Source organism: Nomia melanderi, chromosome 9 (genome assembly GCF_051020985.1).
Source record: "Nomia melanderi isolate GNS246 chromosome 9, iyNomMela1, whole genome shotgun sequence".
Lineage (NCBI taxonomy): Eukaryota > Metazoa > Arthropoda > Insecta > Hymenoptera > Halictidae > Nomia > Nomia melanderi.
The window spans coordinates 17,199,324-17,226,494 of record NC_135007.1 but is presented as its reverse complement, the minus strand read 5'-3'; the positions used below and the strand labels follow the sequence as shown (position 1 = coordinate 17,226,494).

At 45.0% G+C, this 27,171-nt stretch overlaps 2 protein-coding genes across 3 annotated transcripts in view; both read left to right on the top strand.

Annotated features, from left to right (window-relative positions):
• Positions 1–58: 58 nt before the first annotated feature.
• Positions 59–27,094, top strand: Mad (mothers against decapentaplegic homolog 1). Of its 2 annotated transcripts, none has more exons than XM_031989226.2 (5): positions 59–1,004; positions 1,355–2,668; positions 2,740–7,161; positions 7,395–7,506; positions 26,961–27,094. In XM_031989226.2, exons 2-3 carry the CDS (start codon positions 1,422–1,424, stop codon positions 2,897–2,899), a joined length of 1,407 nt encoding a protein of 468 aa, XP_031845086.1. In that variant the 5' UTR covers positions 59–1,004; positions 1,355–1,421; the 3' UTR covers positions 2,900–7,161; positions 7,395–7,506; positions 26,961–27,094. The 2 variants fall into 2 exon arrangements, with proteins under 2 accessions (XP_031845086.1, XP_076227201.1); XM_076371086.1 differs by having other exon boundaries at positions 2,740–7,227.
• The window catches only part of toc (toucan), a 39,610-nt gene continuing 30,462 nt past the window's right edge, over positions 18,024–27,171 (top strand). Inside the window, 4 exon segments of the mRNA XM_076370720.1 lie at positions 18,024–18,027; positions 25,922–25,980; positions 25,982–26,054; positions 26,950–27,171. Coding sequence (XP_076226835.1) covers positions 18,024–18,027; positions 25,922–25,980; positions 25,982–26,054; positions 26,950–27,171 — 358 coding nt within the window.

Genomic DNA, 27,171 nt, shown 5'->3' with positions numbered 1-27,171 from the left:
CCGTACCAATCACGGCTTTTTGATTTTACTCTTTGATCGATATAACGAGACGCGAATTTTGCGAAAGAATTTTATTAATTACGACAATTAATCGATAATAACGATGCACGTGAGAAAAATGTTTCTGAAATTTAGGCACAACATTTTCCTGGTAGCGTTAAGCCACGATGACGATTTCTAATGTATCATTTTTTTCAAGTGAGTCATCTACGATCAGCCCTTATCGTTGAATACATTGTCGTTGCGTAGTGCGACGGGTGCATATTATTGCTATACGCGAACGTATACATAAATTATGATCGCGTATAGAAAATAAAGCGCGCAACGAAAATTGTCCATTGACAGAAGAGCGAAGCATCCGAGGAGCCCGGGAGTCATAAGCAATGTGAATCGGCATGGTCAGTGTGTAACAGTTCTCGTGGTGTGTTCGGTCTACATAAACACGGCGCCATGATGTTCCTGCAACGCCATAATACTGTTATACGACGTTTCGTTCTTTCCATGGATAAATATTTGTAGTCGAAACTGCAAGCGACATATGAAAAGAACGAAGCATTATCGAACAATTCCGCTGCATCGAAATTATTTCTAGGTGTTCGATTCTCGGTGAGTACGTGAAGAAGCTTGCGAATACTTCCTGAAATTCTGAATGTTCTCTGTTAACTATTGCTGCTCGTCGCGAATACCCTGGCTCCGCCACCAAAACGAGTGAAAGAGATAGAGATTGAAAGACAGCCAGAAGATAAGAGGAAAGAGGGAGAGAGAGAGAAAGAAAGATTATGAACGCTGCGAGTGGCTATACTGTGTTACAAGAAAATTTGCTTAGATGTTTATCGTATTCGTAAAATTGTTGTCATTAAGAACACGATAAAACCAAAGTGTGGAATCGATAAATTTACGGGTATTCCTCTTCGATCGTGATGGCGAGAGGTTGGCGTCAAGAATGTGGTAACAGGAGTGGGAGACTGTAGTAAAAACAATGCTGGATCACTAGGCAATTCTGCGTAAGTGTGTATGCAATTAGTTTTTCTTCAAGTTTCATTTTTTTTTCCATTGAAAGACCATAAAACGTATATTTTTGTCGTTTCTCTGTTACATTCCGCGCTCCGCGTGATACGTGCAATGAATTTTGGTGATATCTAACCTCACGTTATAACACAATATTTGTTTCATTGCTCGACTAGCTTTAGTGATATCTTTATGAGCTGAATCAAAGAGATTTTGAAAGCCACGTAATATACCGTGTATAAATTTTTTGTTTGTGCAACAGTAGTGAACGTACAAGAAATATTTGTGTCAACTGTATTGAAAAATTCTACATTCAGGATACTTGACAGATTGTCTTAAATTACAGGTTGTTTAGGAACAGGAATACCATAAGAAAGTCACAGATATAGTTTAAGTATTACAGTATTTTTAACATGGATGATGAAGAAGGATCGTCAAGCTCTGGACCTATGTCTTCGTTGAATAGTTTATTTTCATTTACTAGTCCTGCCGTGAAAAAGTTGCTTGGTTGGAAGCAGGGTGACGAAGAAGAAAAATGGGCTGAGAAAGCAGTTGATTCCTTAGTAAAGAAATTGAAAAAGAGAAAAGGTGCAATAGAGGAATTGGAGCGTGCTTTAAGCTGTCCTGGAACACCTAGCAAATGTGTGACAATTCCAAGAAGTTTAGATGGTAGATTACAAGTATCCCATCGTAAGGGTTTGCCACATGTTATTTACTGTCGAGTATGGAGGTGGCCAGATTTGCAGTCGCACCATGAATTGAAGCCATTAGAATTGTGTCAGTATCCTTTCTCTGCAAAACAGAAGGAAGTTTGTATCAACCCTTACCACTACAAGCGAGTGGAGAGTCCAGTACTACCACCAGTACTGGTTCCTAGACATTCAGAATATGCACCTGGACATTCATTGTTACCATTTCAACAAATAGCAGAACCAACAATGCCGCACAATGTATCTTATTCTTCTAGTGGATTTAATGCTGGATCCACTGGAGGTGTAAATCCAACTTCACCTATGTCTTCTGTTGGTTCAGTGCCAAGTCCAGGAAGTACAACATCACCGAATCCACAGAGTCCGTATGGTACTAATGGATTACCAGAAACTCCACCTCCAGCTTATTCTCCACCTGAAGATGGTTCACAACCTGGACAGTCACCACCACCTGATCCAGTAGCGATGGATACAAGTGGTTCAGCAGAGGTGGCTCCAGTGTGTTACCAAGAACCACCTTATTGGGCCTCCATTGCTTATTATGAATTAAATTGTAGAGTGGGTGAGGTGTTTCATTGTCATTCCCACTCTGTTATTGTGGATGGCTTCACAAACCCAAGCAACAATTCTGATCGTTTTTGCCTTGGACAATTATCTAATGTAAATCGAAATTCTACTATTGAAAATACAAGAAGACACATAGGCAAAGGAGTACATCTATACTATGTAGGTGGCGAAGTATACGCAGAATGCCTTTCTGACTCTGCTATATTCGTTCAATCTAGAAATTGTAATCATCATCATGGATTTCATCCTAGTACAGTTTGTAAAATTCCACCGGGATGTTCATTAAAGATATTTAATAATCAGGAATTTGCCCAGCTGCTCTCGCAAAGCGTTAATCATGGGTTTGAAGCTGTGTATGAATTAACAAAAATGTGTACTATAAGGTAAGATCTATAATAACATAAAAGGTTCACATTTTGGAATGAAATTAACAATATCCATTGTATTTTTTCAGAATGTCCTTTGTTAAAGGATGGGGTGCTGAATACCATCGACAAGATGTTACATCAACTCCATGTTGGATAGAAGCACACTTACATGGACCCTTACAGTGGCTGGATAAAGTGTTAACACAAATGGGTTCTCCTCACAATGCTATAAGTTCTGTGTCATAATTTGTGATTTGTGTTTCATTGCTAGGAGAAAAGATATAGTGAAATGTAGAAAGAAACCTGATGATACAAGAGCAGTTTTTAATATTACATAGTGCGATAGTAATATAGACTGCATAAAAGATTTATGGAAGAGTAACAAGAGTGGTAAGCGAGACAGTGATGTCCTAATGTGAGACCTATCTCATGTCAGCACAATAAAAAAAAAGGTTAATAATATAATTCTTATGAAAATAAAGGATTACAAAAGTCAATAAGTATTGAATGTGATCCTTAGTATAAAAAATTTCAGAGATCACAGTGTACACAGAAAAGTTGTACAATTTTTGGCTGTTACATAGGGAGAGAATTCTAGTAGGAATATAATGTCGTGCATATATATTGAAAAATCATATTTTTCAAATCTATTCAATTACTCTTAATATCTTATTTTATATGGACAATTGTTGTGGAGATATTTGCTAATGCTGTACCATGAATGCTATATTAAATTGTTTTGAGATTTACAGTTGAACAAAACAACCGCTATGAAACGAAAGAAAAGCGATTACCAGTCGTTAGAGACAAACGATACAGATTTCAATGATATAACATTTTTAAGATTTACAGTTTTAAAGAACAGTAACGAGTGCTTTTAAAGCATCTGATTTATGCCTAAACAAGACTTAGACTATTCAAATTTATTACTATAAAGACTATAATCTAAGTGTAATTAATTTCGATTTTACTAATGCAATTAATATTTCAATATAGACATCAGATGCTGATCTCACGTTGACGTTTGAAAGTTAACTGCATCCGATGACATATTGGAATATTAACTCTGATAATGCGTATAAAGGATATTTTTTTGTGCAACGTTCCCTAACATTCGTGTAATGTAAGCCTTTGGATGTAGCCTTATAAGAAAAACTAATGTGACAACTAACATAGCGTCATTTACTCGCTGCTCGTCCGATTTTGAGATTAATATAAGGAATTATGTAGTGGCTCTCAGCACTTTTCAGAGGTGTTCGTAAATTTCAGACTTTAACGAATGTTGATTGTACATACTACAAAGTATACTTATTATATGGCATTGCGTGCAATTGAAATGATTGGTATTATATTTGGTACAAAAAGTATGGAAATTTTATGAGTAGAGTTCTGAAAAGTGCCAAAATCGTATGTATGTGACGCTTTTTATTTAAGGCTACGACGGTTGTATCGAAACATAAAATCATCGCCAGATAATATCCGATTTTACAACAAGATGACCATGAAGTTAATTTCAAAGAAAAAAAAAAGCATATTCAATTAAACGTATACACGGTCTCCTAAAGCAGTGTATAACGTTTTCAGTATGAGAACAGCATGTCACATACATTCGGTAATGAGCCAGGAAGGTCATATGAATATTTCATTGAGATTAAGCGAAATCAAAAATATTATCTGTGTCTTTTTACACATTTATGACGAAACATTAATTTCCTGATGTGGAGTTACTCTCGTACGCATCAACGTTTCTTCTGACTTTTTGCATTAAGGTACACAGGTATTACTGATGAAGCATGAATCTCGACCCAATGGTTATAAGTGGCAATACCTGTGACACAGTTTACATATATATATATTCGAATGATCTTCTGGCTTGCTGATCAACTCATAACTATTCAACGAATTACTGTTTCCTTTTATGTATATCTTACGTATATTTCAATGATAGGTATGAAGAAGGTATACGGATCATATATAAACACTATCTAAGAGTACTCGAGAGAACTGAAACAAAAGTCACTGCCGCTTGCTATTACTTATATTTGTCGATGTACCTAGCTGTGATTTTTTGCTACCAAATTTAGCAAATTGCGTGTGGGTGATCAACGATGACGAATGCTCTTTATCAGATTTTAACAAATATTTGGATTCGTGAACACGTTCAAACCAAGACAAGTATATACGACAATAACTTATCGCTGAAGAAAAAAGAGAAAAGACTAAAATTCGCAACGACGAATTAAGGCCGTTCAGTCAAGAGTATGGAGGAGTTCCATTTACCGTTTCTTCGTGGTCACCTGTGTGTGAAATCTGTTCAGCTAAAGATTGAAGAATATTTTTCAAACCGATCTAGGTTGTAATTGGTGTTGAAATTTCTCTTTTATCATTATTATTCTATTTTTTTTTCTTTTTTTTTTCCTTTGAATCAATGTACACAGAATTTAATGTTGTTTAGGTATATCGAGCTTGTCGCACACGTAACGAGCACAACGCTTTATTGCAAGATGTATGTATGAATAGTTACATATGTAATACCTACACTTAGAGCTTTTACTCTTCGTTGGTATCTTTTCTTGATTTCTTTGTTAATGAAAGCACCGTGCGTCACGAGTCCCATTTCCAAACCGTCTGACACAACCGCTTTAATTGCATACCGTTTTTCTGACTGCTAATTGAGAGAAAGCCTAGTTAACGTTACACTGTAATTAGATGCAGAATGTTTCATTTAATTCGACCACATGCAAAGTACCAGCAACAGGAACATCTTCAGTTCGCATCCCTCTTCTTGGCCATCAAGAAAATGTGTTTTAGCATTTTTCATTCATTTACACATTTACGTACTAATAATAGTATTAGATTCTTTTGTGATAGTCAAGATAAATGAAACATACTGAACGTTCTCGAGTAAGTGCCGCTCAAGTTGTGCCTTGGATGCCTTTTACATTGTATACATGCCTTATATATTATATATGTATATATATTTATATATATATATATGTATATATATATATATATACACATATTATTACAAATTAACTGTTACTGTAGCATGTAACCAAACGAAACGATGCATTGTTTAGCTTTAATTTGTTAACCAGTGTACCTACAAAGTATTCATACACGATTGTCTTTCATTTTCAATCGATGGTAATATTATTAGCATAATGGGCGAGATAAAAATTATTTGTAGAACTCTGCAACTCAATGGAAGACCACATTGTAGCGGTGTAATGCGACACGCATAATTTTTAACGTCTTATTGTGCTGAAAACAGTATTAGCAGTTGATAGCAAATGGCAAAGGTATATGAATATATATTTTTCATAGTACACGCAGATCCAATTAACGATGAAAGAAACAGTTTGATAAGATTTACCGTCCAACGGAATTCACAGACATTTACAATCCAATTAAGCTCGTGGATTTTGAGATACACGAATCAATTTGCTTCCCCTGGTTAACAAGTTATAAAAAAAAGAAAAAAAAGGAAACGTTCTGAACGTTTCGCTTATGTAGCTTACGAATTCTAAACGTAGAAACTGTATATCTAAAAATAATAATAATAATAGTTTCCGAGGAGCGTATATGTACGTAGACCACGGACGCGTGTAAAATTATCGAGAAAACAGCGATTTAGAAAGGGACTCGTGATCATTCTAGATGTCAGTCAATGTAAATAAATCTTTTTTTAGCTGTATAAAAAAAAAGAGGAACAAGTACATCTTCAGAATCCATTCCACGTTATCATTTAAAGCCGATAGCCGCCGAGTTTTCACTTCGCTGACTTTCTTTGCGTATCTCGGGACGCGAGTGTCGTTCCGAGTATTGTTTCTAGACGATGATAAGAGCCCGTTGGTTATCATGTCGCGGGTGCAACACCACGATACCGTATGACGTGGTTTTCATTGTAAAATCTCGGAGATTATCAGCCGGAGGATCTACTGTAAAGAGCTGGCATTAAATTGTACGCTGACTTTTTAATGAATCTTTCACGGGACAATGGAATCCTCTATGGTTCCCTTAAAATTTGCGTAGTAAATCGGTAAGCTCCCCCATTTCTCTCTTTCTCTTTCTCTTTCTCTCTCTCTCTCTCTCTTTTTCTCTCTCTCTGGTACAACACGACGAAACCGATCGAAAGTCACGGTAATGTTTTGTCAACATTTACCCGTGGGGACGGCTTGCATTATTTAGCGTAGAATCAGTTGTGGTTTACGACGGGGCAGGTACAACCTCACGGAGCAATGGGTACCACGATATTGTGCGACTTTATTATCGTTCTAAATAGACTGCGAATTTGATGCATTTCATCGGCCACCCGAGTCCGTTGGACATGACAATGCAAATGTTACTCGCGATCGGGTGAGATCCGTCAAGAAAAACTGAATCGCTGACAAAACGAGACCAGAGGGAACGTTCATTTCCGAAAGAAATCCGCAGTCTAGTTTTACAAGCTCACGGAGATCGTTAACAGATTCGACTCGGAACACGTTGTAGAATATATCGTAAAGGTTAGCTCTCCGTTCCCTAAGGCTGCCCCCCGAGGCAGCGTCTTCTACTTGTATCTGCATTTTCTGGTAATCACAGTGTTGTGCAGCTACCGAATATAAATAAAAAACTATTTCCTATCTGTGTATCTATGTGCAATGAAATACGATTGTGGTTGTTATTCGTTCATTTCCCCGTGTTTCATTTACTCTCCGGCGACATTGTATGTATACACCTTTACGTGGATTTGTTTCAGTTACGCCGTAATAGAATTAGAGGAGCGAATCGTTGGAACGACAGTGTCCAAGATAGAAATCATTCGTCGTTGACGGGACGAGGAGACGGGAGACTGGATCAGGACTCGTCGGGTATTTTCATTTTGAACGATAATCGAATTACCGCGTTTTTACACTATCGCTATTGGTCATCCCGCGATCTAAGGTCATTGGTCTGTTTACTGCGCATACCTAATGGGATTCGTTAATTTTAAAATATTAACGGATGCCCCGTTCTTGCCCGCGGTCACTGTCACACCGGTGTTTTGTAGTGCGAGGATGGTTGTGTGTTGGATGGAGCATGGATTGCAGTAACCCGGTAAGTCTTCGTCGATATTATTAACGCGAAAGAATTGTAAATTGTGCTGATTTCACCGACATATATGTATTTACGCGTGACACGTTCGGAATTTATCATCGGAGATCACTTGAACCGTGAAAAAAACTGTTCGAAACTTTACAATTCAAATCATCTCGTGGCACTCGCAAATGATTTCAGGTCACGAACTTTGTCTTTTCCGTGATTATACGTTAGATACGTGTTTTTCGAAAGCTTGTCGCCTACTCGAAGTTTTAATTGATCCCTTGATAGTCTGTCGAGTGGACCGGAACTTAGGGACCGTGTAAACACGAGCGTATTCCCGAGTCAGTGCGGAAAATAATTCATGATCTTTGAGGAACGTTGAAGGGCATGTTGACAAATAAAAAGTCACGGATTCTTCCAAGAAATATTTCCCCGAGGTAGGCGAAGAAAAGCAAGTTTAGAGCCGAGCAAGATTCTTTTGAGCGCTCGATGGGATATGGTGGAACGTATATTATGTATTAGAATTCTATTGGGTCCATATTAGATCGACTGAAACGATCATTGGAATGCTTCTTCGCGCGTAGCATAATTGACATTGCAGAAGCCAGAAGACTTTCGTTGGAACGGTTTGGTTTAGAGTATTTTCCTGATATTTTATCAGCAGCCTGCTATTTTATACCATTCCCAGAGTAACTTCGCGAAATATCGAATATAAAATACGACATAAAATGAGCACTTGCCGGGCACATTTTGGATTCCAACTGCAGCGAAAATAATTTAGTTTATATCAATCTATTATTTGCATTTAACGGTGTCTTTCAATAGTCTCCTGTTTCTGCTTCTATTTATATTATAGGAATTAATCATTTGTTTATTTCAGATTGTTGTTATTTATTCTTAGATACGTATATGAATAGAATATTTACAGGTATCAAATTCCAGATAAATCTCGAACATGAAAATTTGAACGTATTCCCCAGTCAGTAAGCAACAAGTATATTAGCCACCGATGCCATACAAACGAGGCCGACCGTCAAAGTGTCAAGTGTAGTTTAAGAAAGAGACACTATTAGATTAGCTAAACGTTCTCAATTTATACCGTTGAAACGCATGCAATCCTCAGCCTGGCTGTAGATCCATCCACGTTACACTCACGGTTGCAAAACGAAACCCTGTAAGTCGCATCTTCCTCGGTCCAGGACCTCAGGTTTAAACTTTCAAATTTCTCTCTCCAATTGCAAACGTTCCATTCGCAACTGTCCCATTGTCTAACCATGAATATCCTTACAGAAGTAAGCAATCCTTAGCCTAGCCGTCGATCCACGAGCGCAAAGCGAAACCCCGTAAGTCGCATCTTCCTTGGAGCAGGATCTCAGGTTCGAATTGAAAAATATCTCCGTTCAGTTATAAACGTTCGATTCGATGTCCCATTGTCTAACAACGAACATCCTTGCAGAATGAGTCCGCCGAAGGTGTCCCGAGGAACGTGACTTACATCGTTTCGCCTTGCAACCGCGGCCACGCGAAGAGCGCGGCGACGAGGAGGGCGAGGAAAGGGGGAAGGGACGCGGAGCCCAGCGAACGCTCCAAGAATGATTTTCGTCGGTGGCGCTTCGGCTGGTCATTTCTGTCTCCGCCGGCAGCACCGGCCCACCTCGAGCACCGTCTCCGTCACCGGCGTGTTCCCACCCCCTTCCCCGTTCTGCGGGCAGAACGACGCCTCCGCCGCGGCGCCGATCAATAACGTCGTTCTCGGCGACGCCGGCGTCGGGGAGCGTCGCTGCGTGGAGGGTGCCCTCGCATCCGCAAGCGATCGACGTGTCCGCCGCCACGAATGTTGTACTCGGCCGCGTACGAAAAGGAGCGTCGCCGCGCGGTGTGAAAACCGTCTGGGAATGCGACCGCCTCGCTCGACGCCGTTCACCAAAACGCGACTTATGTCAAGAGGCAGCGGCCGACGCGGCTGCGACCACCGGGAACCGAGTGTTTCGCCCTGGGGAGATCTCTAGGACCCACCCACGACGACACGATGGCCAAAGTGAGTTCTGGTCGAAATAATACCTAGCTGATACTCTTCCTTTCAAGCTCACCGCGGTGTCTATGCTTGCTAGTCTAATAGGGTAGCGTCGCCTACGCGTCTAATAGCTTTCCACTGCGTACGTGGTATCCTTGCTCTGTCAACAACTGTTGCTGATTCCTTAAACGCATCCTCCGCCTCTAATTCGTTAGACGCCTCTTTTGAGGGACAGTTCGTGACTCGAATTTACGTGCCGAGAACTCGATAGGGTACCGGGAGGCTGGACAGTTGGGGGTTGATCGTGCGTGGACGGTAGTCGCGGTCTGTCTCGGCAGGAAAAGTAGTTTGGCGCCGTCATGATCAGCCGGACTCTGCGACGCACGGTCAACTTTGATGGAGGGACTTTAGGATAGAAGTTGGACATCGCGGTGGTTGTTGCGGGACTTAGCTGCATGACGATACTAGCACTGTTGCGAAACGTTAACCTTGGAAACACACCCTTCGCTCTTTGCCGATGTATATAGAAACAGTTCTCTACGAGCGTTTCATTGAAAATTCGAAGCTCCGCTCGTTTCTGTCCTCGTTCCACACTACGGTACTTACACATTTTCTGAAAAACACACTGGTGTATCCAGGGTCTGGCGTTGCGGACTTCCGATTCTTTTATCGATCGCATTGTTGTTCATCGATTTCTCCAAGCAAGAATGTACTCCGTAGGGGACGCGGGGTCGGGAGGAGGGTTAGGGTAAATGAATGTATAAATACAGCGCGATACACGTGGAATTAATGCCCTCTAATTTTAGTGAATGGCGAGCGAGCGAGCGAGCGCGCGTATACGGACTTATCGAAGAGATTCGAGGGTCGCTAATTTAGGTACCGCGGATAGAAGCCGATGCCGACGGAGCGGCGGAGTATAAGAGTTTCATTGCCGGTCAGCCGCGGAATGCGTAAAAACCGTAAACACTTATTTACCCGCAGTAGTGCAGAAACTGTGACGATCAAGATACGCCGGCATTTATTTGTGCGTTTAAGAAATCTCCCAGTCGGTAACCTATTTATAAACGGAACGTTTATCTCGATCGCGCCGCGTACCGGTTCACGCTAAGTTCAACGGTTCTCCTCTGGTGTCCGTGCCGATTCCGGAACGATGCGGGATACCCGCGCGTCACGTACGGCCGATGCACGTAGGTACGGTTTTGTGTCAGCTATGCCGCGGGTTTTCGTGATCGATGGACGTACTACGTGCCTCGTATGGTCAACGCACCGCTCGATTTTCGTTGCATATCTGACCTGAAACACGTCGATGGAAATCCACCGGGACGAGCGACGGGGGACGGGCCGGGGGAGGGAATGCGATTGTCCGTGCGAGTCCATTAAGTCGCGGCAAACGGGGGTAGCTATTAGGGTGAGTCTCGAATAACTTCCACTTTCAAAGAATCCTACGATTACCACTCTGTCGTCGTTGTTCGGTGGATTTCCTGCATCGATGGCGGAAGTTATTTGCTGGATCTGATATCGTAGGCATAGTTTCATAAGTTTCAACGGTTGCTTGAACTACAACTTTAATGCTAGAACTACGGGGCCAGTTAAAATCACCCGTTCGAATGTTTCCGGTGTACAGTTATCGAAACAATAGAATTGCTTTCGGATTGCGGGGCTAATTTGCGATGGAAAGCGAATCTCCGGGAATGTGCTCTTCTAAGTTTTTATAACGAATGATAGATAAGTCACCTTAATTGCTTGGTAGTTGTGTCGAATGGTTTTTATTCATGCGTAGCGACTATTAGGAATCACGTTGGGTTGGTCAAAGTATTATACAAGTGTTTTTACCGGTGCTCCTAACGCACCGTTTAATTATCAATTATGTCGTGCGTTCGAACTAGTCGATCGGACAGAAAGCATGTTGCACGGCTCCGCGTGCATCTATATCATGCAAAGTACGAACCGTGAATTTTTAAACGTCAGCGGGGGTAATAATAGGCAACGTAGAGCGGCGGTCGCGACAGACATCGCGCGTAGCGCGGAAAGACACGCGAGCTGCTTGTAAAATCGACGCTCGCCGCGGCTTGACCCATTCTCCGTTAGTCCGAGGTGCTTTCTTCGTAAAATTTTCACCGTGTTTAACGGTCCTCCGTAGACGTGCTCGACCTGCACGTACGAACCGGCGCGAGCGAACAGTTTTCTAAAGCGTACTGCGAATCCAGAAGAAAGCCAATTTTTTATTTCGCTGGGAACGACGATGGAACTCTCTCGCGTCAACACATCGCGTTACCATACATTAACGCTAGAACTATCTTTTTTTATTACCGAAAAGATACGGCTGCTTCGGAAAATTCTCAAATCAATGAATACACCGACACGCGAACTTATATGTCGGTCAATCGTAGTCTGAATAATTGCACTTTCGCAACAGTATAAAACAGTAGTAATTGATCAGTTTAATCGATAGTTCTACCATCAATGCTAGCTGTAAAGTGACAACTTTCGTTTACAACCAAACGAACTCGATTCGCGCAACACTGTTACCTTTGAAACGAAAATCATTTCGTCCAGCAGGGACTGGCAACACATTGGTAACCTTCAATTTCCGTCAGGCGAATAGTCGAATTTCCGGGTTTCTTCCACAGTCGGCCGCACTGTGCGCCGCGAGGCTCAGGATCAGCCGCATCCGCGTGTCAGGTGGTCCACCCTGTATATAATAGTTGGCACGAAAACACGTCGAATCGCGGCCAACCGCATTATATTTCTGTCCAGTGTGGCGAATGCTCGCGGATGATATCGGGGTACGTGAACCGATAATGATCTGACCCGGCGCGTTTTTGCCCACCGTCGCGCCGTCGACGATTCTCATCGCGACGAGGAAACGCTCTTCCAACGCGCGCCCGTCGCCCGCCGACAGCGATCCATACTTGAAGAGGTAGATCAATAAGCGCGAAAGCAGAAACGAATGAGTCGAGTTTCGGACGAGTGGCGTCCGTCTCGGAAACATTTGAATCCAGAGCTAGGCGGAGAGCGATACACAGCGGTCTCGCGGTTTAACGTTGGAACCATCGAGCAGTGGAACCGACAGATCTTTTTATAGAGACAGCAGAAGTTATTGAAATTTCGATTAGCTTACGTTTCAGTTCGCGTATCGCCGTATCATTTTATTTCTGAGTTAGAGAAGTAGCTGTATTTTTTCCATCGATGCAGGAGAAATCGGAAATAATTAATTTTGGTCCAGCCCGTGTTAATTAATGGAATCGTTGACTAGAACGAGGGAAATGAATTCAGATACAAGGACGCTACAGCTGTCAGGTAACCGGAAGATCCTCGGACTCTCTCCGCCTAGTCCAGTTCTCGGCAACTAAGGTCCTAATTATACATACTAATTAATCGCGCGAGTATCTACGGAGACCTCAACCGTTTCGAAACACATTTTTTCCTTGAAAAATGATTTATACAATGTTGTTCCGTTTGTGCCCCAGATGTATCATCAAAGAGGTTCACGCGCTACTAAGAAACACACGCTGCGTACGATGAAGCGTTCCCGGGAAAGTTAGCTGCAATAGATAAAGAAGCTCGTCGTCGGATGTTCCCAGGCGCAATGGTATCGTTTCTGACGTAACCGCGAAAGGCGGCTGCCAGTGGAAGAATTTTTGCCGCAATACAGGGACCTATCTCTTCGGCCGCGTACTAGCACGCGTGCAGTCGTCGTCCAGACCTAGCGAGGTTGTAAAATTAGTCGAGCGTTAAAGTAAACGTGTCTCGAGCGACAGGACAAACGAATTTTCAGAAATCCGATCACCTTAGAACTTGCAACGAGCATTTTTGAGCCTGTCCTAGGTCCTACTGTGATCTGTTATCCCAATGGATAAATTACGATCAATCAAGGAACAAGATTCTTTGATTTATTCACATTAGTTATCGATTCCCTAATTAACTTACCAATAATTCACACAGAAATCAAGAAGCAAAATTCTCTAAGTTTCCTTGAAAAATCCTGTATCCGATCGGAAAGTTGTTAAATATCTCTAGCGAAAAACTTTGGAGCTGAAATCGTTAATTTACGACCTCGCTGTGCTTGGCGACGACCGCACGGCGATACGGAAACCCAACACACGCGGAGCATTGAAAAGAAAGAAAGGAAGAAAGAAAGAAAAAAAGCGCAGCGCGACTCGGCCAGTCGGGGCACGTCGAGGCTAGGGAGAGGCCTGTCAAGGTCCCCGGGGATTTTTACGCAGCGGGAAGTAGGAACGGATGCGTATAAAGGTCGGCGGGAGGACCGGTCGCGGTAGCTATAGAACGAATTCGATCCGAAAATCGATAAACTCGGGACGGGCATAAAGGGATCGGTTAACGGCGCGTGAAACGCCGCCGCGGAACAACGCAGCGGCCGTGCCTCTCGCTCGCCCGTCCGCTCGCTCGCCGCGCGCGCAGTCGAAATTATTTCTTGGCAGCGAGGACGAAGCGGGCTTTACCAAGCGTCACGGTTTTCCGCGGAACTGGCATTATATTTGTTCGTTCTCTAGGCGGCGCTTTCCACCGCGACACGATATCCCGTGCAATTGCAACCGGCGATTACTCGCCGCGTGATTCCAGGTTATCAGGCATCGGTGATTCGATCTTATCGTAGACACCGCGGCGGATAATCGTCGGTGAAAGTTGTCCCTTGTTCGACCGCGTCGGACCTGCGTTGCCTGTCGGCTGGCGGTTTCCATGAACGCAGAGTTCACGCTGGAACCGCCAGACGACTCGAAATTACCCATTTTCGAGTACCTATCGGTTATTGGACAGTGCAGATGTCGAGGAATCGTTAGATACAGATGGTAAGCGAAAATATCGATAGAGAATTCAGTGAGTGTACTCTAAGAATCGTATATTGAAATTACTGACGCTTAGATTGCTAGCTGCTGAACATTGGAATTGTTCTCGTATTTCATTCTTTCCTTTTTAATTGAATTACAGAAGAAACGAGTTCAGATGAATGAATTTCATCGCTGTGCACGCAGCATATTCTCGAGCCACAATTAACTCGGTTATTGTACACGTAATATCCACAAGGGACCATTCATCTTCGCAGGAACCAGAATCGAAGCGCAGCTAATTGATCGTTATTCGCGTGTACGTGAACTTGGTCCCAGCCGGCGTTTCAAGGCCACTCGAGTTCTAAGCGGAAACTGTTGTATCTTCTTTCTCGAGACGCAGTCCGTGGAACTTTAATGTCCCACTATAAGTGGCTGGAAAGTTTCCGCGTACAGTTCGATCGCTTCGGGAACCATCCTTCCCGTTGCGTACTCTCGCTCGCACTTTCTACGCCCGGTCCGATCGCCGATTCCTCTCTGGTCCGATTTCCATGGAAACAATACGTCCGCGGGAACGGTTGATCGCCGGGTCTCGTCAGGGAGCAGAAAGACTAGGAACGCGGTCAACCCTGTAACTGAAACGCATCTTTGTTTCCGGGGTTAACGACCTCAAGAGATTGGCACGGTCTTCTTCAAAGCTAATTCTTTGGCGCTCGTTTCTATCTCCGTACCGCTGAGCGGACATTGAAACAACGGTTGTATACAATTCGCAAAGGAATATAGCATTGGAAATTGTAACAGATTGCAGGAAACCTGCCCTCTTCACTGTCAACGAGTCGATTATTAATACGTTCCCGGATCAATCGCGACAGGGGAAATAAACGGAGTGCTAAGAGTCGTAGAAATGTAAGTCGCTTTAGAAAGCCTCGCTTCAATCGCCGAAATATTAGAGTGCCACGGTATTCTTAGATGGTACTTGTATAGAAATAAGAACAAGAATACTATAGTGCATAGTATTACGTTATTACGTAATAGATTAGACGCGCGCATTATTATATATTAGATTAGACAATACTTATGTCTACATAAATACCGTCCTTCATAATGATCGACTGAAAAAACAAAGTTCGCCAGTTTCGAGGAGAAAAAGATCGATCTTTTCATATACTCAGCGATACTATGATTCTCGGCACGCCGAAATTTCATTCGCGCGAGTCCAGCAAGTTCCGATCCGTCGTTTTGAGGCCACGCGCGATCTCCGATTTCATTCCACATATTCTAAAACAATACGATCCCCGCCGCGCACGGGGAACCAGATGACCCTGAAAACCACGAACGTGTTAAGAAGCGAGTGCATAAAACCTCGCGTACACGCGCGCGGCCGCACGGACACACGAGATTTTCTTTAATTTCATGTTATAAATCGTGTCGCGATTCAGAGCGTAAACACACCGGAGGAACGCGCCCGATGCTCCGTCGTCGTGCCGCGGTTTATATTCGAAAGGGTCAAAATCACGAAACTAATTCGTCCGTCTCCGATTACGTTCGCCGCGCGCAGCCCTCCGTTCCGCTCCGCTCCCCGCCGCGTGTACGCGTACGGATTCTCGGCCCGGTGAATGCAGAAGCCATGCTCGTGTGTGCGTGTGTGTCTATGTGTGTGTGTGTGTGTTTCTGAAGAATAGTAATCGTCGTTGCGGAGTGTCAGTTCGTACCGCCGTCCGCTCACTCGTTCTCGCGTGTACGCTCAGCGGGGAACGCGTAAAGGTACGTTTACAGCGGAGCTGCGATAGAAGCTAACAGCCAGAAGCTGTCCGCCTAATAGCTAGAAGCTAACTGATAGAGCCTATCTGCCTAATAGCTAGTAGCTAACAGATAGAACCTATCTGTCCAATAGTTAGAAGCTAAAAGCTGTGCGCCCAACTGAACACCGAGAAAGTATCTTCCTCCGTCGCGTTCGTAGGAACCCAAACCCGAAGAAGAATTGTTATCTTCGAGGTTCGCGAAGTGGTGTGTGCGATAAGTATGTCGTAACCGTAAATATACACACGTCGCAACGTAAACTACTGTAAAACAGAAGAAGCGTGTACCGTGGAACCTCGATTATCCGACCGACGTTCGCACAATCAAAGTTTTGATAACCGAGTCGCTCAGAAGTCAGTGCGGTTAAGTCCATTCTTCGATATTTCCTGATTTCTCTCAGTTTCAACGGAAGAAATAATATTCCTCTCGGTTGCCAAAGGATTCGCTCGTTTCCTCGGTGTTTCTAGGTCAGAAAGCCTTTTCACAGCTTCTGAATACGTTGTATAATCATTTCGGAAGCCGAGGCATTCATCTTCTCGACCTTTCTTTCTTGGGCTTAACCGCATCTGAGTGATTCAATTGGACAATAAAGAGAGATCGAATTATTCGGATAATCGAGGTTCCGCTGTGCCGTCCCTCGTCTCCTTTGATCGAGCGCCGGGCTTCCGCTGTAAACGTACCCTAACACCGCTTTACGCCGTGTACGGACCGCGCTCGCACACTCGTGTCTCTTTACTCGTTGCACACGTAGCGTGCCTGTGCTGTGTGTTTGTGTGTGTGTGGATGGTGGTGGCATAGGTAGTGGCAGAGGATCACCGAGCGAATCCGGAACGTTTCATTGTCGTGCACGCGGCGGGCGCATCGCGATCGTCCTCGCCGTCCGCCTATCGATCCAGCCCGCGCGCGCGGCGCTTCTGGAAAACTCCCGCGGCCCGGTTTTCCCCGCGCGCGATCGAATCGCGAGACACCCCCGTCGCCGACTCGCACGATCGACGAACCCCCGTGGATCCCGGGGTGGACTCGTGGACCGGATGATTTAGTGCCGGTCGAATTTATCCGGTCGCTCGCGTGACAGTGTTCTCCGGTGTTCTCAAGGATGCGGAGGATACCATCGGCGATGTCCCTGAGGAGACGGCGCGCAAGCTGAACCGACGAATCGAGTAAATTGCTAATCATATCGTAATTAATATGACGGCTAACGCGTTCCGTGTCGTGAGCAGCGGTTGCCCCGCTCCGAACTTTCCGCTCAGGCCGACGGGCCGTCTGGTAGCAACGTTCAACCACGTGTCTGTTAAAATAATCAGTTAAACGTTGAATTTGTTGATCTGTTGTTTAACGTATTTCAAGCTGTGCAGCCTCTTGTTGATGTCTTTGTACTACTGTAGAAATTGTGAAGCGTGGGGCGTACACGCCTGGACGGATGTCCAAAAATCGGCTCGGATCGTGTTAATTATAATGCTAGGTTTACGGATCGCGTACGAGAGATATGGAATTTTATAAATATTACTGGGTCAATGTTTCGATCTTCATTGACAGGATATGCGCACTTTAACCACTTGCGCTGGAAAGACGTGCTCGAGACGTTTTCGTTCTAAAATCGTCAGTGACGTCTTATGCACATCAACAGTCTTGTTGCGTTACACGTATTAGATTCTTTCGAAATGTATCACTCTGTACAAAGCGATTAACAAACATTAGTAACAATATGGGTAAAATCGAAATTCTTCGCACAAGACTGTCAAATCTCTGAATTCGTTTCCATCGCAAGAGGTTGATTGCTTATTTTTCCACTTGTTATTTAGAAGATATAGGTGAAAGGGCGTTTATTTCCTCAGCGAGAATCAAACAAACCGTACGATCGACGTCCGCGAACCTAGCGTGTTTCACAAAGTAGGTGCGCAGGCCGAGAACCGTTCACCGAATTCTGAAAAATTTCAATTGAGGTAAACGTTCGCGGCGTTAGCTATTGTCAGTCCCCGCGGACTGCGGCCGCTGGTACGAGTGTTTTCGCGCGTGTCGAGGGAAAGTGGCTTCTTCTACTACTAGCGGTGGCGATGAGCGAGAGCCAAGCCGCCGTGAAGAGGAACGGGCAAGAAAACGCAGTCGACGGACGATTCTGTTTCGCGTGGCACGTTCTCGCTTTTGTTTTCAAGTTTTTCGTGCGATCGATCCATCGCGCGCGCCGCGGCGTTTCATCGGTGAATTAGGTGCGGTTCGGAGTTACGCGAGCGGAAAAGCTCGCGGAATGATCCGCAGTCACGAGCCGTTTCGATGGCTTCGAGTTCAACGCTACGTTTACCGTGCGGACCATTTTGACCCATTTCGAGCTTCGCGAGGGGAATCGCGGAAACCGTTTGAAACATTTTTTCTCCGCCACTTGTACCGGCTTTTATCTGTGCGTCTCATAGTTTCATTTCTGAGATCATTGTACATAATTACGCCGTTTTTTAAGTTCTCTCGAGAGAACGTATGATTTCGGTGATAGGTGTATCAAACGCCGCGTTGTTCGTGGCGCGAGTGGTTTTCTACTCTACGCCGTTCGCGTGTGCGAAGCGCGTGGATCGCGCCGGAACCTTCGCCTTTTAATCTTATCGGGACGTTGCCGCGACGCGTGTTCGAACCGCGGGACTTGACCTCGCGGGTTGAGCGTGGATCGGGCTCGATCGGCTCCGCTGATACGGCACGCGTTTCGATCGCAGGTGCGTTCGCTGTTTAACCTCTCCCTGGAATTTAATTTAGTGGTTCGACGAAGTTGGCCGGAGAATCTTCCTTTTATCGCACGTGTACTCCAATTTGATTTATAATTTTCTGTAGAGTGATAGATTTCAGAAAAAGTATACCTAATGCAGCTAGATTACCGATGTTTTATAAGATGTCATTAGCAATTTTGTAACAAAGATATTGAGACGTGCGTCTGAGTCTTTCGAAAGAGGTTACCATTCGAACTGAGCAGTTCGATCGAGGTTTTCCGAAGTTTCTTTCGTGGACACTAACAGTGGATTTATTCAGACTTCAATCGACTTGTATCTTGATTGGCGTGATCATTGCTCAGAGAAGCATTTATGCGTCTTCGATAATTGCTCTAGTGTCTCCGATACTCCCTCTCAAGTGTTCTAAGTATCGATACTTTAGTTCGTAGCGGGGTATTTAAAAGACGATGCTTGAAGCGTCGGAACTGTCAGGCGTTCTCACTTTCTATTTTCATTCCGGTACTCTAAAGTTTTTCATTTAAGTACCCAATGGTTCCAACGTGAATTTCTAGTTTTCCAAACCGTTGAAACGTTCTACTTCGCGAACTAAATTTAGTTGTTCGGCCATAGATTGCGATGAAAGTCCCGCGAAATCTCGGTGAAGGGATCACTGCAATTTTTTTGAATAGATTACCAACTTCTACCGTTAATCCCTCGCAAAACTAAACTCAAATTAGAGCAGTACTCCTCTACGAAGTTGGTAAACGTATTTATCCAACGGTTGTACACTGTGAAAGTCACGAGAGCTGTTGCTTAACCGACAGTAATTCTTCGAACAGGCTATTCGGTAATTCTGGTGTTAATGCTTTGTATAATAATTACGAGAATTATGCGGCCACGGGATCATAACACGCGTCACGTGTCCTCGTCGCTTACGTGGTCGCGCACAGTGGATCGAGTAAATTGCGGGTCGACGTTGCCAGACTCTGTTCGCGTCGCGGTGTTCGTTTCGCCGTTTTGCGCGCTCGCGGGCTCGTTCACGAAAACTGGCAATTTCCATTCTCGTCGATCAACCGATAGAAACATTCCGTGTAATCGAGCCGCCGGTGTATGCGCGTTAATTTTCTTCTCGGTGAACGGATGTGCCAACACTGTGGGACCTGGCTGGGACCGAGGCAGCATCGACCGTGGAAACGTTTCGAGCGTTTTAATCTGTCGTAACTCGCGGCACAGTGTAACAAGCAACGTTCTGTTCCAATTTATTGCGATTGTTTCAATATTAGAATTCAGAATTCGCGTCTTGAAAGGCCAATCGACGAACACGGGAACCAACTGGAAGCTCGAGGAATATTTCAAGTACGAACGTCGAACTTCCCTCGAATTTCGTAAACATCTGCAGCTGCATACGCGTTTGCACAGACGTCGAAAAAAGCGTTTCCGCGAATGGTTTTTACTTGTTTAAGCCGTGATCGCTAAACCGATATGCAAACGAGGCTGGCAGCGTCAACGCTATAACTGCCGAGCAATCGAATCGATTGCATTACGCTTTAATATAAATTGCGAGAGTCTGTTTATCGACGTCTCGACTCGCTTTAGTTTATTCGTCATCGAGTTGACTTATTGCACTTGAAAGTTTTCTGCTGGAAATATTTCGCGTTTCCCTGCGAGAAGCAGACGTTCTTTGAAGCTAATTACAGTACTACGCGTGAAAGCGACGAAGCAACATTGTTTCGATGTTTCATTGGTACATTGCACAGAGTTCAATATCACTAGAACTACTGTACCAGCCCAAGCGACTGGTTTTAATTGTTTCGTTTCGCAATTATCGATATCTTAAGAATATCATATTTCGAGTGCAAGGTGAATCTAATTTCTCATAACCGTCATCTCTTCAATAATTAAACAACCTCGAATCGGGTGATTTCGACTTGTCCGGTAATTGCAGCGTCGAACACGTTATCGAGTCATAAAAAATCGCGTAAAAACCGATCCCCGCGTTCGTCGCGACGACATCCTGTGCCAGCGGGGCCGCGTCGCAATTCACTAGCGGCCCGTGCGTCGAGTCGCCGTTTAGAAAGTCTTTCTAGTTTTAGAAAGCGTTCGGCGAGGGCTTTTTATCAATCCGTCTCCCGCTATGTGTTTTGTTGACAGCTTTAACTGGTTACGCGCGGTCGTGCCGACGAGCCGCGAATAATCGGCTCGAGGAACAAATCATCTTCCTCTCTTATCTTCAATTCGAAAATTACCACCGCCAGAGGGAACGAAAAAATGTCATTCGTCCGCGACCGATGCGAACACGCTCTTTCTCTCTCTGGTGAGCTTGAAATTTCAAATAAACGCCGATGACTTATTCAACTCGATTGAATAAATAAGCAATTCTGTTACGCGAACAGTCGAATTTCGTCGACAGGCGGTCGCACTGCGCGTTCCTTCGCAGAGGGCTCTCCCGAGCAACGCGGACCGCTTAATCCGATTACGGGAACGGTTTTCCGCGCTCGCACAATGGCAACCGTTGTCGTGGTATACAGAGCATGTTCCGCGGATAGGATTCAAGGATTCGCCGGTGATTCCGTTAGAATCGGCGCGGCGGGCAGAAGGAGAAAAGGAGACAGGCGAACCTGTACGTACGCGAGCGAGCGCGCGCGCGCTGGCAATTAACACAGTTGCCTTGTCTCGCGTGGAAAGAGATAACGAGCCAGGCGGATAGTCCGGCCGGTCGGCCGGGTAGGCGTGCTCGAATTGCCGCGAATTAAGGCCTAATGGAATCAAGTTATGCTCCCGGGCTTGGCCTTTGCCCCTGGCCCCCCGGGGCACTGCGTCGATGCCGATCCGCGACGCGACGCGATGCGACGCGACTCGACTCTGTGGCAATATTTAACGTGACGAGGCTCGTTCCGGTCTTGTCGATAACCGCAGCCGACCCTGACATTTTCCTAGATCGATAACGAACGGTTCGCGGATACCCATTGATCCCGTGTCGTTAGGATCGTTAACGCTGGTACTGCCGAGCAATTAGAGTGACTTTTCTATAGTGTCTTGACACTGGAATTGCTGGATGGCTGAAAATCGCTTAGGGTAAATCGAGGTGAATCGGATCGGATTTTGCAGCGAGAAACTTATCGTTAAAACGGAGTGAATTTTTCTCGTAAATTTTGAGGAACTTGGACACTCATGCTTCTTGAACGAAGAACTGGAAAGTAATATCACGGTGAAAAAGGTGTGGTTTTTTTAGGAAATTGTTGAAGTTGATTCAGTACCTAAATTAAAAGTTTGACAAGTACACTTGTAATTTCTGTAAAGGAGTTCGGAAAAGGCGGTTTAAGTGCTGGCTGGTTGTAGCGTTGAAACAGAGAAGCGCGTTTCCCGATGCGACAAGTTAATTGTATATCTCGTTAAAGTCGTATCGCATGGAAATCTTCGACTCATTGTCCGGTTGTACGGTCTAACTCCGTTACACTGGGAAAGTTCAAACCCGCAAATCGCAGCGGAGAACGCCGTTGCGTCGAGTATCCTTGGCGCGAGGAATCTTCGCTCGTTCATCGCATCATGTACTATTTCTGAAGCGTTCATCCGCGAACCTGCGAAGTCGCGTTCTTCCATGGAACGGCGAAACTGATTTCCCGAAGCATTCGATGATTCCGTGATCGCAGAGCTTCGTTCGTGTTTGAGATTCGGTTCAACGGAATCACGTCAAATCGCGCGAAAGTCGATGAAACGTCGCGCGAACGCGTCGGACACACGCGAATCGCTGTGCTGCTAGCACATCGAGGTGTCTGTAACGCGATAAACCGTCGCCGCTGAATTATTTATGCGTCTCCGTGTGAAACGCGCTGACGAAACGTCGGATGACCGATAGGCGAGAAAATGTGAGCCTTGACGGGCGTAATTCGTGCGCGAGACACCTTCATCGTCGAAAATCTGTCGTTGGTGCAATTTTCGGAGAAAAAAGACCTTCGGGAAGGTTGAGGAAATGCAGAGATCTGTCGATTGCGGTCGCCCTAATGAAATTTCTCTATAATCTGTCTCAAAGAGTCTACTCACTGAATTCGTCTAAAATAATTCGCTTTCACTGAATAGTGAATCTAATCTACTATCATTTATCAGTAGATTAGATTCACTATTCAGTGAACTATCTATCAACTCGAATCGCATTAAGTTTATATTTTCTTTCTAGCAAATAGCGTCGCAATGAAAATCGTCATTCAGCTTCTGAACTCAAACGAAAGGCATTCTTCAATCTATTTTGCAAAGACCGTGGCACTCAAACGATTATATTATACGTTCTATTACATTAGAACATCTCCTATCCGAACCAGCAAACGCCGAGTCTCTAATCCATGAATTCCGTACCGACTCTATTATCCTCGTCGACGCGTCGTCATTCCCTCGTTAAGCGTCGAGCGTAGTAAACAAAGCTGGTACGTTCTTACGAGACAGACTGTAAGTCCCAGCAGCAAAGAATCAACTTTTTTCCTATCGACTGTGGTGCGGCACCCGGCCGATGTAAACTCGCGCGCGGTGTAACCCAGTTCTCAGCCGCGGCAGCGTCGTTGAACAGGGTCGCCGGTGAACGCACTCCATTACTCTAGCGGCCGGTTCCTCGCGGCTCCTCGGCCGGGCCATCGGTAACACTATTATTAGGAACGCGTTAATCCGCGGCGAGAATATTCGGTCAGCGAGCTGTGTTTTCACCCGCGCGCGTTATCATCGCGAAATAGTCTGGTACGAGCGTGTTCCTCGACAGCTCTCTGGGACTCGGTGGTGATACCGGTGCAGCCTGTTCTGGGATAACCCTTTCGAGGACGTCGATTCGTATCTTTCGATTTCTATGCTTATTTCTATATTCGTGTATCTGTGTGTTGTATTTAGAATCGAAGCTGAATATTTTGTTCAGTAATGTTTGTTTATTTCATTATTTGAAAGACGAGTGAACTCTAAAAGATCCGCGTCCTCGAAGGATTAATGCTGTTCGGGATGAATATTTGTTCCGTTCCTGGCCGATTCGCGGTAGATCGGTGAAACAGGTCGATCGAGAAATGTTTCTCCCGTGTTCCTTGAACTTCGAATCCACGGTTTCTCCCGTGGACACGGATACTGTAGCTTTCTTATAATCAATATGCGCGAGCGGCGGAATATTCGTCGAGTTCCGATTTCATAAAAAGTGGTCACGTGAAATTTATCGAAGGTAAAAATACGCTGCGAGAGTTGAACGTGTCGTACTGTTATATAAGAGGCTCGGGGATTTCAGTAGGTCGTTATCCGTGGAATCTGTTACAAGTATACGTTACACGCATGCATATTCAGTTTGGAATTCTATAAACACTCTTCGCCGCGCGGCTCTCCGCGACAAACCGTCCTCTGTTGGGCACCGCGCGTGCACGACAATCGGGACAGGACTGTAAACTCTGTAACACCTGTATTAACGAAGCGGCTGCGCGTGTTCATTGTTCAAAGTACAATGTGCGTCTGTGCTCTGCGAAGGACGAGCGCATTCCTGCCGATTAAACCGTGGATTTTACAGTGGTATTCGATGCTAGAGCTACCAGGTGGATCAAAGTGACCTATTTGAACACTTTATTTCACGAGTATTGAGACTAAGATGCTTCTGTGAGCAGCTGTTGACGCTGGGTTTACGAACATTCGGTTTATATTGAATTTTATGAACTTCATTTCATGACTGTGCGAATTTTGATCAATCTGATTACGGGAAGTTGGGAATAGACGATTAGGATAGAATTTTCAAACCTCGAGTTCCTACGATCGAAATGAACAGTTTGTATAACACAGGAAACTCGAATAAATGTTCGTAAACCTGTCGAGTAGCTTCGCGTTAAACCAGAAGGAACGTACTTTTCATTGCTCTAATCTCCCTGTGGTTCTATTAATATTTCAGCGTCGACCGAGCAGCATCGGTTTTATGAAATTCTCATCGGATTCGAGACTAGAGCGTTTAACTAAATGAAATGGGTTTCGGCTCGATCGGAATTAGCATGTAGCGTTTCGGAAACGTTTGTGCCAGCTGTTTAACCTTGGACAGCGCCGCGATATCCTCGATGGCGATTATAAATATTGATATGTTCGAGCGGAATCTAATCTGCCGACCGAAATAACACGATCGCCTCGTGGAACGGTGGGCCTCGGTGTGTTCCGAGTAACTTCTTGCTGATTTACAAAGCGATACCACCGGCTAATCGTGTGTACAGCCTTATCGGGGCTGATCTCGAGCAAATACTCGAAATTCCGAGCGTCGATAGGACCGCGATCGTCTCTTCTGTTCCCGTGTGAATCGGTTGCTTTCGTCGAGCGGAACCTTTCCGAGCGGATTTGCGGTCGAATGACAGCGGCCGCCGGCGGGTCTGCGTTCCTCGTTTAACAGTAGAGCTACCGAGCAATTTGTTTCATTAACTCTATTCATCGCGCGTCTCACTGAAATAATTTATTCATAGAGTGACTAAGCTCTAATTTCTTTTTCGTAAGCATTCGAACACTCTCATTTTCATCAAATCTAGAATCTTGCCAAAGAGTTTCAATTTAAACATTTTCAAAATGAACACTGAAATCGATCAATTCGAACCATCCTGTTCTGTAGTTTCATTAGATTAAATTAGAGATATAACAGAATCGATTAACGAGACAGCTGCACGAACATTAATGGACGAGGAATTTCGATATTCCGCTTATCGATGCATTATGCAAACCTTAATTATTATACATGAAACTCATTTTGCGATCGAATCAAGCGATGACAGTCATTTCTCCGGCGCAAGGGGAAGAGTAGGAACGTTCGCGTTTGCGATCGATCGAAAGTGGTTGATCGTTCGCCGGCGACGGGTCAGCGAGTGAGCAGCTGCGAATCGACGACGTCCGTAGTACCCGCAATTACGCGTGTTCTTACGCGCGGCGTCGGTTAAAGGTAGCGGCGAGAAGTTAACGCGGTGCCGGTCTAAAATTAAGTTAACCGACTGCCAGAGAGAGAGACACTTCTGATTCACCTCGAGCCGAAGGGTTTTATTTGGAGATGGGCCAAGGGCAACGGACTCTCCTCCGCGGATTTACGGGTCAAGCGTTCCGTTTCGACCTTGAAAAACAGAGGAAAAAAAGAGACGAGGAAAAGAAAGACTCGTCGCGACGCAGTAGTGCCTCTCGCCGACGATCGGGGAAACGGAATCCGTTCGCAGCTCCTCCGCGCTGTCCTTCGATAATTGCATCGAATGGCGTCGGAGCGTTCGACTTGAGAACGTCCGTGAGAACATCGACGTTCGACCCTTTATCTCGCGAAGATGCTCCAGAGTTGCGTGCAGATGTGAAGCAAATTGTGTGAATCTTTTAACACTGGAACTACCGAGTTTGATACTATCGATACGTAGTCCACATAAAAATGCTGACAATAGATTATTTCCGGTGACTTTGAAACACAATCGCTGTCATTAGTTTCATCGCTAGTTTCAGCGGTAAATAGTAAGAAACTTGGAAACAGTGGTAGTTCACTCCTAACACAATACCAATCGCTATTAATAGCTATTAACGACGACAATGCCGAGCACAATGGCTAATCACGGTAACAACCGCGGTGAGAATACCAATACCGCTAACACGAGTCCACTAATTCACAAGATAAAGGGTCGGAACCGATTGGAGCTCTCCGAAGCAATTACTCGATGAAAAACCGATGGCCTCGGGTCGCTCGCCCAAAGGCCGCGTCATTGACGATCCATTTCCCGGATCGGTTGGACCGAGCCCGTCAGTGTTCAGTCGGCGCGAGCTTCAGAGCGCGTCGCCGCGCCGTGCCTCCGAAGGCCTGGTTAGACGAGGTTAATGGAGGAATTTGTTGCCATCAACGCGGAATGTAATGCAATTTAATCGACGCGCGGACGCGCCGGACAGTCGACGACGATGCTGCACGCGAAACGGCGACCGCGCACCACTTATCGTCCTCCCTCTTTTGATTACAGAACGTAGGGGAGAGCCGGATACCGGTGCCACGGGCGGCCAGGCCCTCCTTCTTCCCCAAGTCAAGGTTGCTCGGCACCCCGACGCTGGTGCCGGGACACCGACGCTCGCTGGTGCTCTCGGGATGTTTGCAGTTCGTTGATGCGGAGGGCGAGCCCACCAATCCCAAACTAAAGGCCGGGCCACGCAGGGCGGTGTCCACGCCGATCGAAG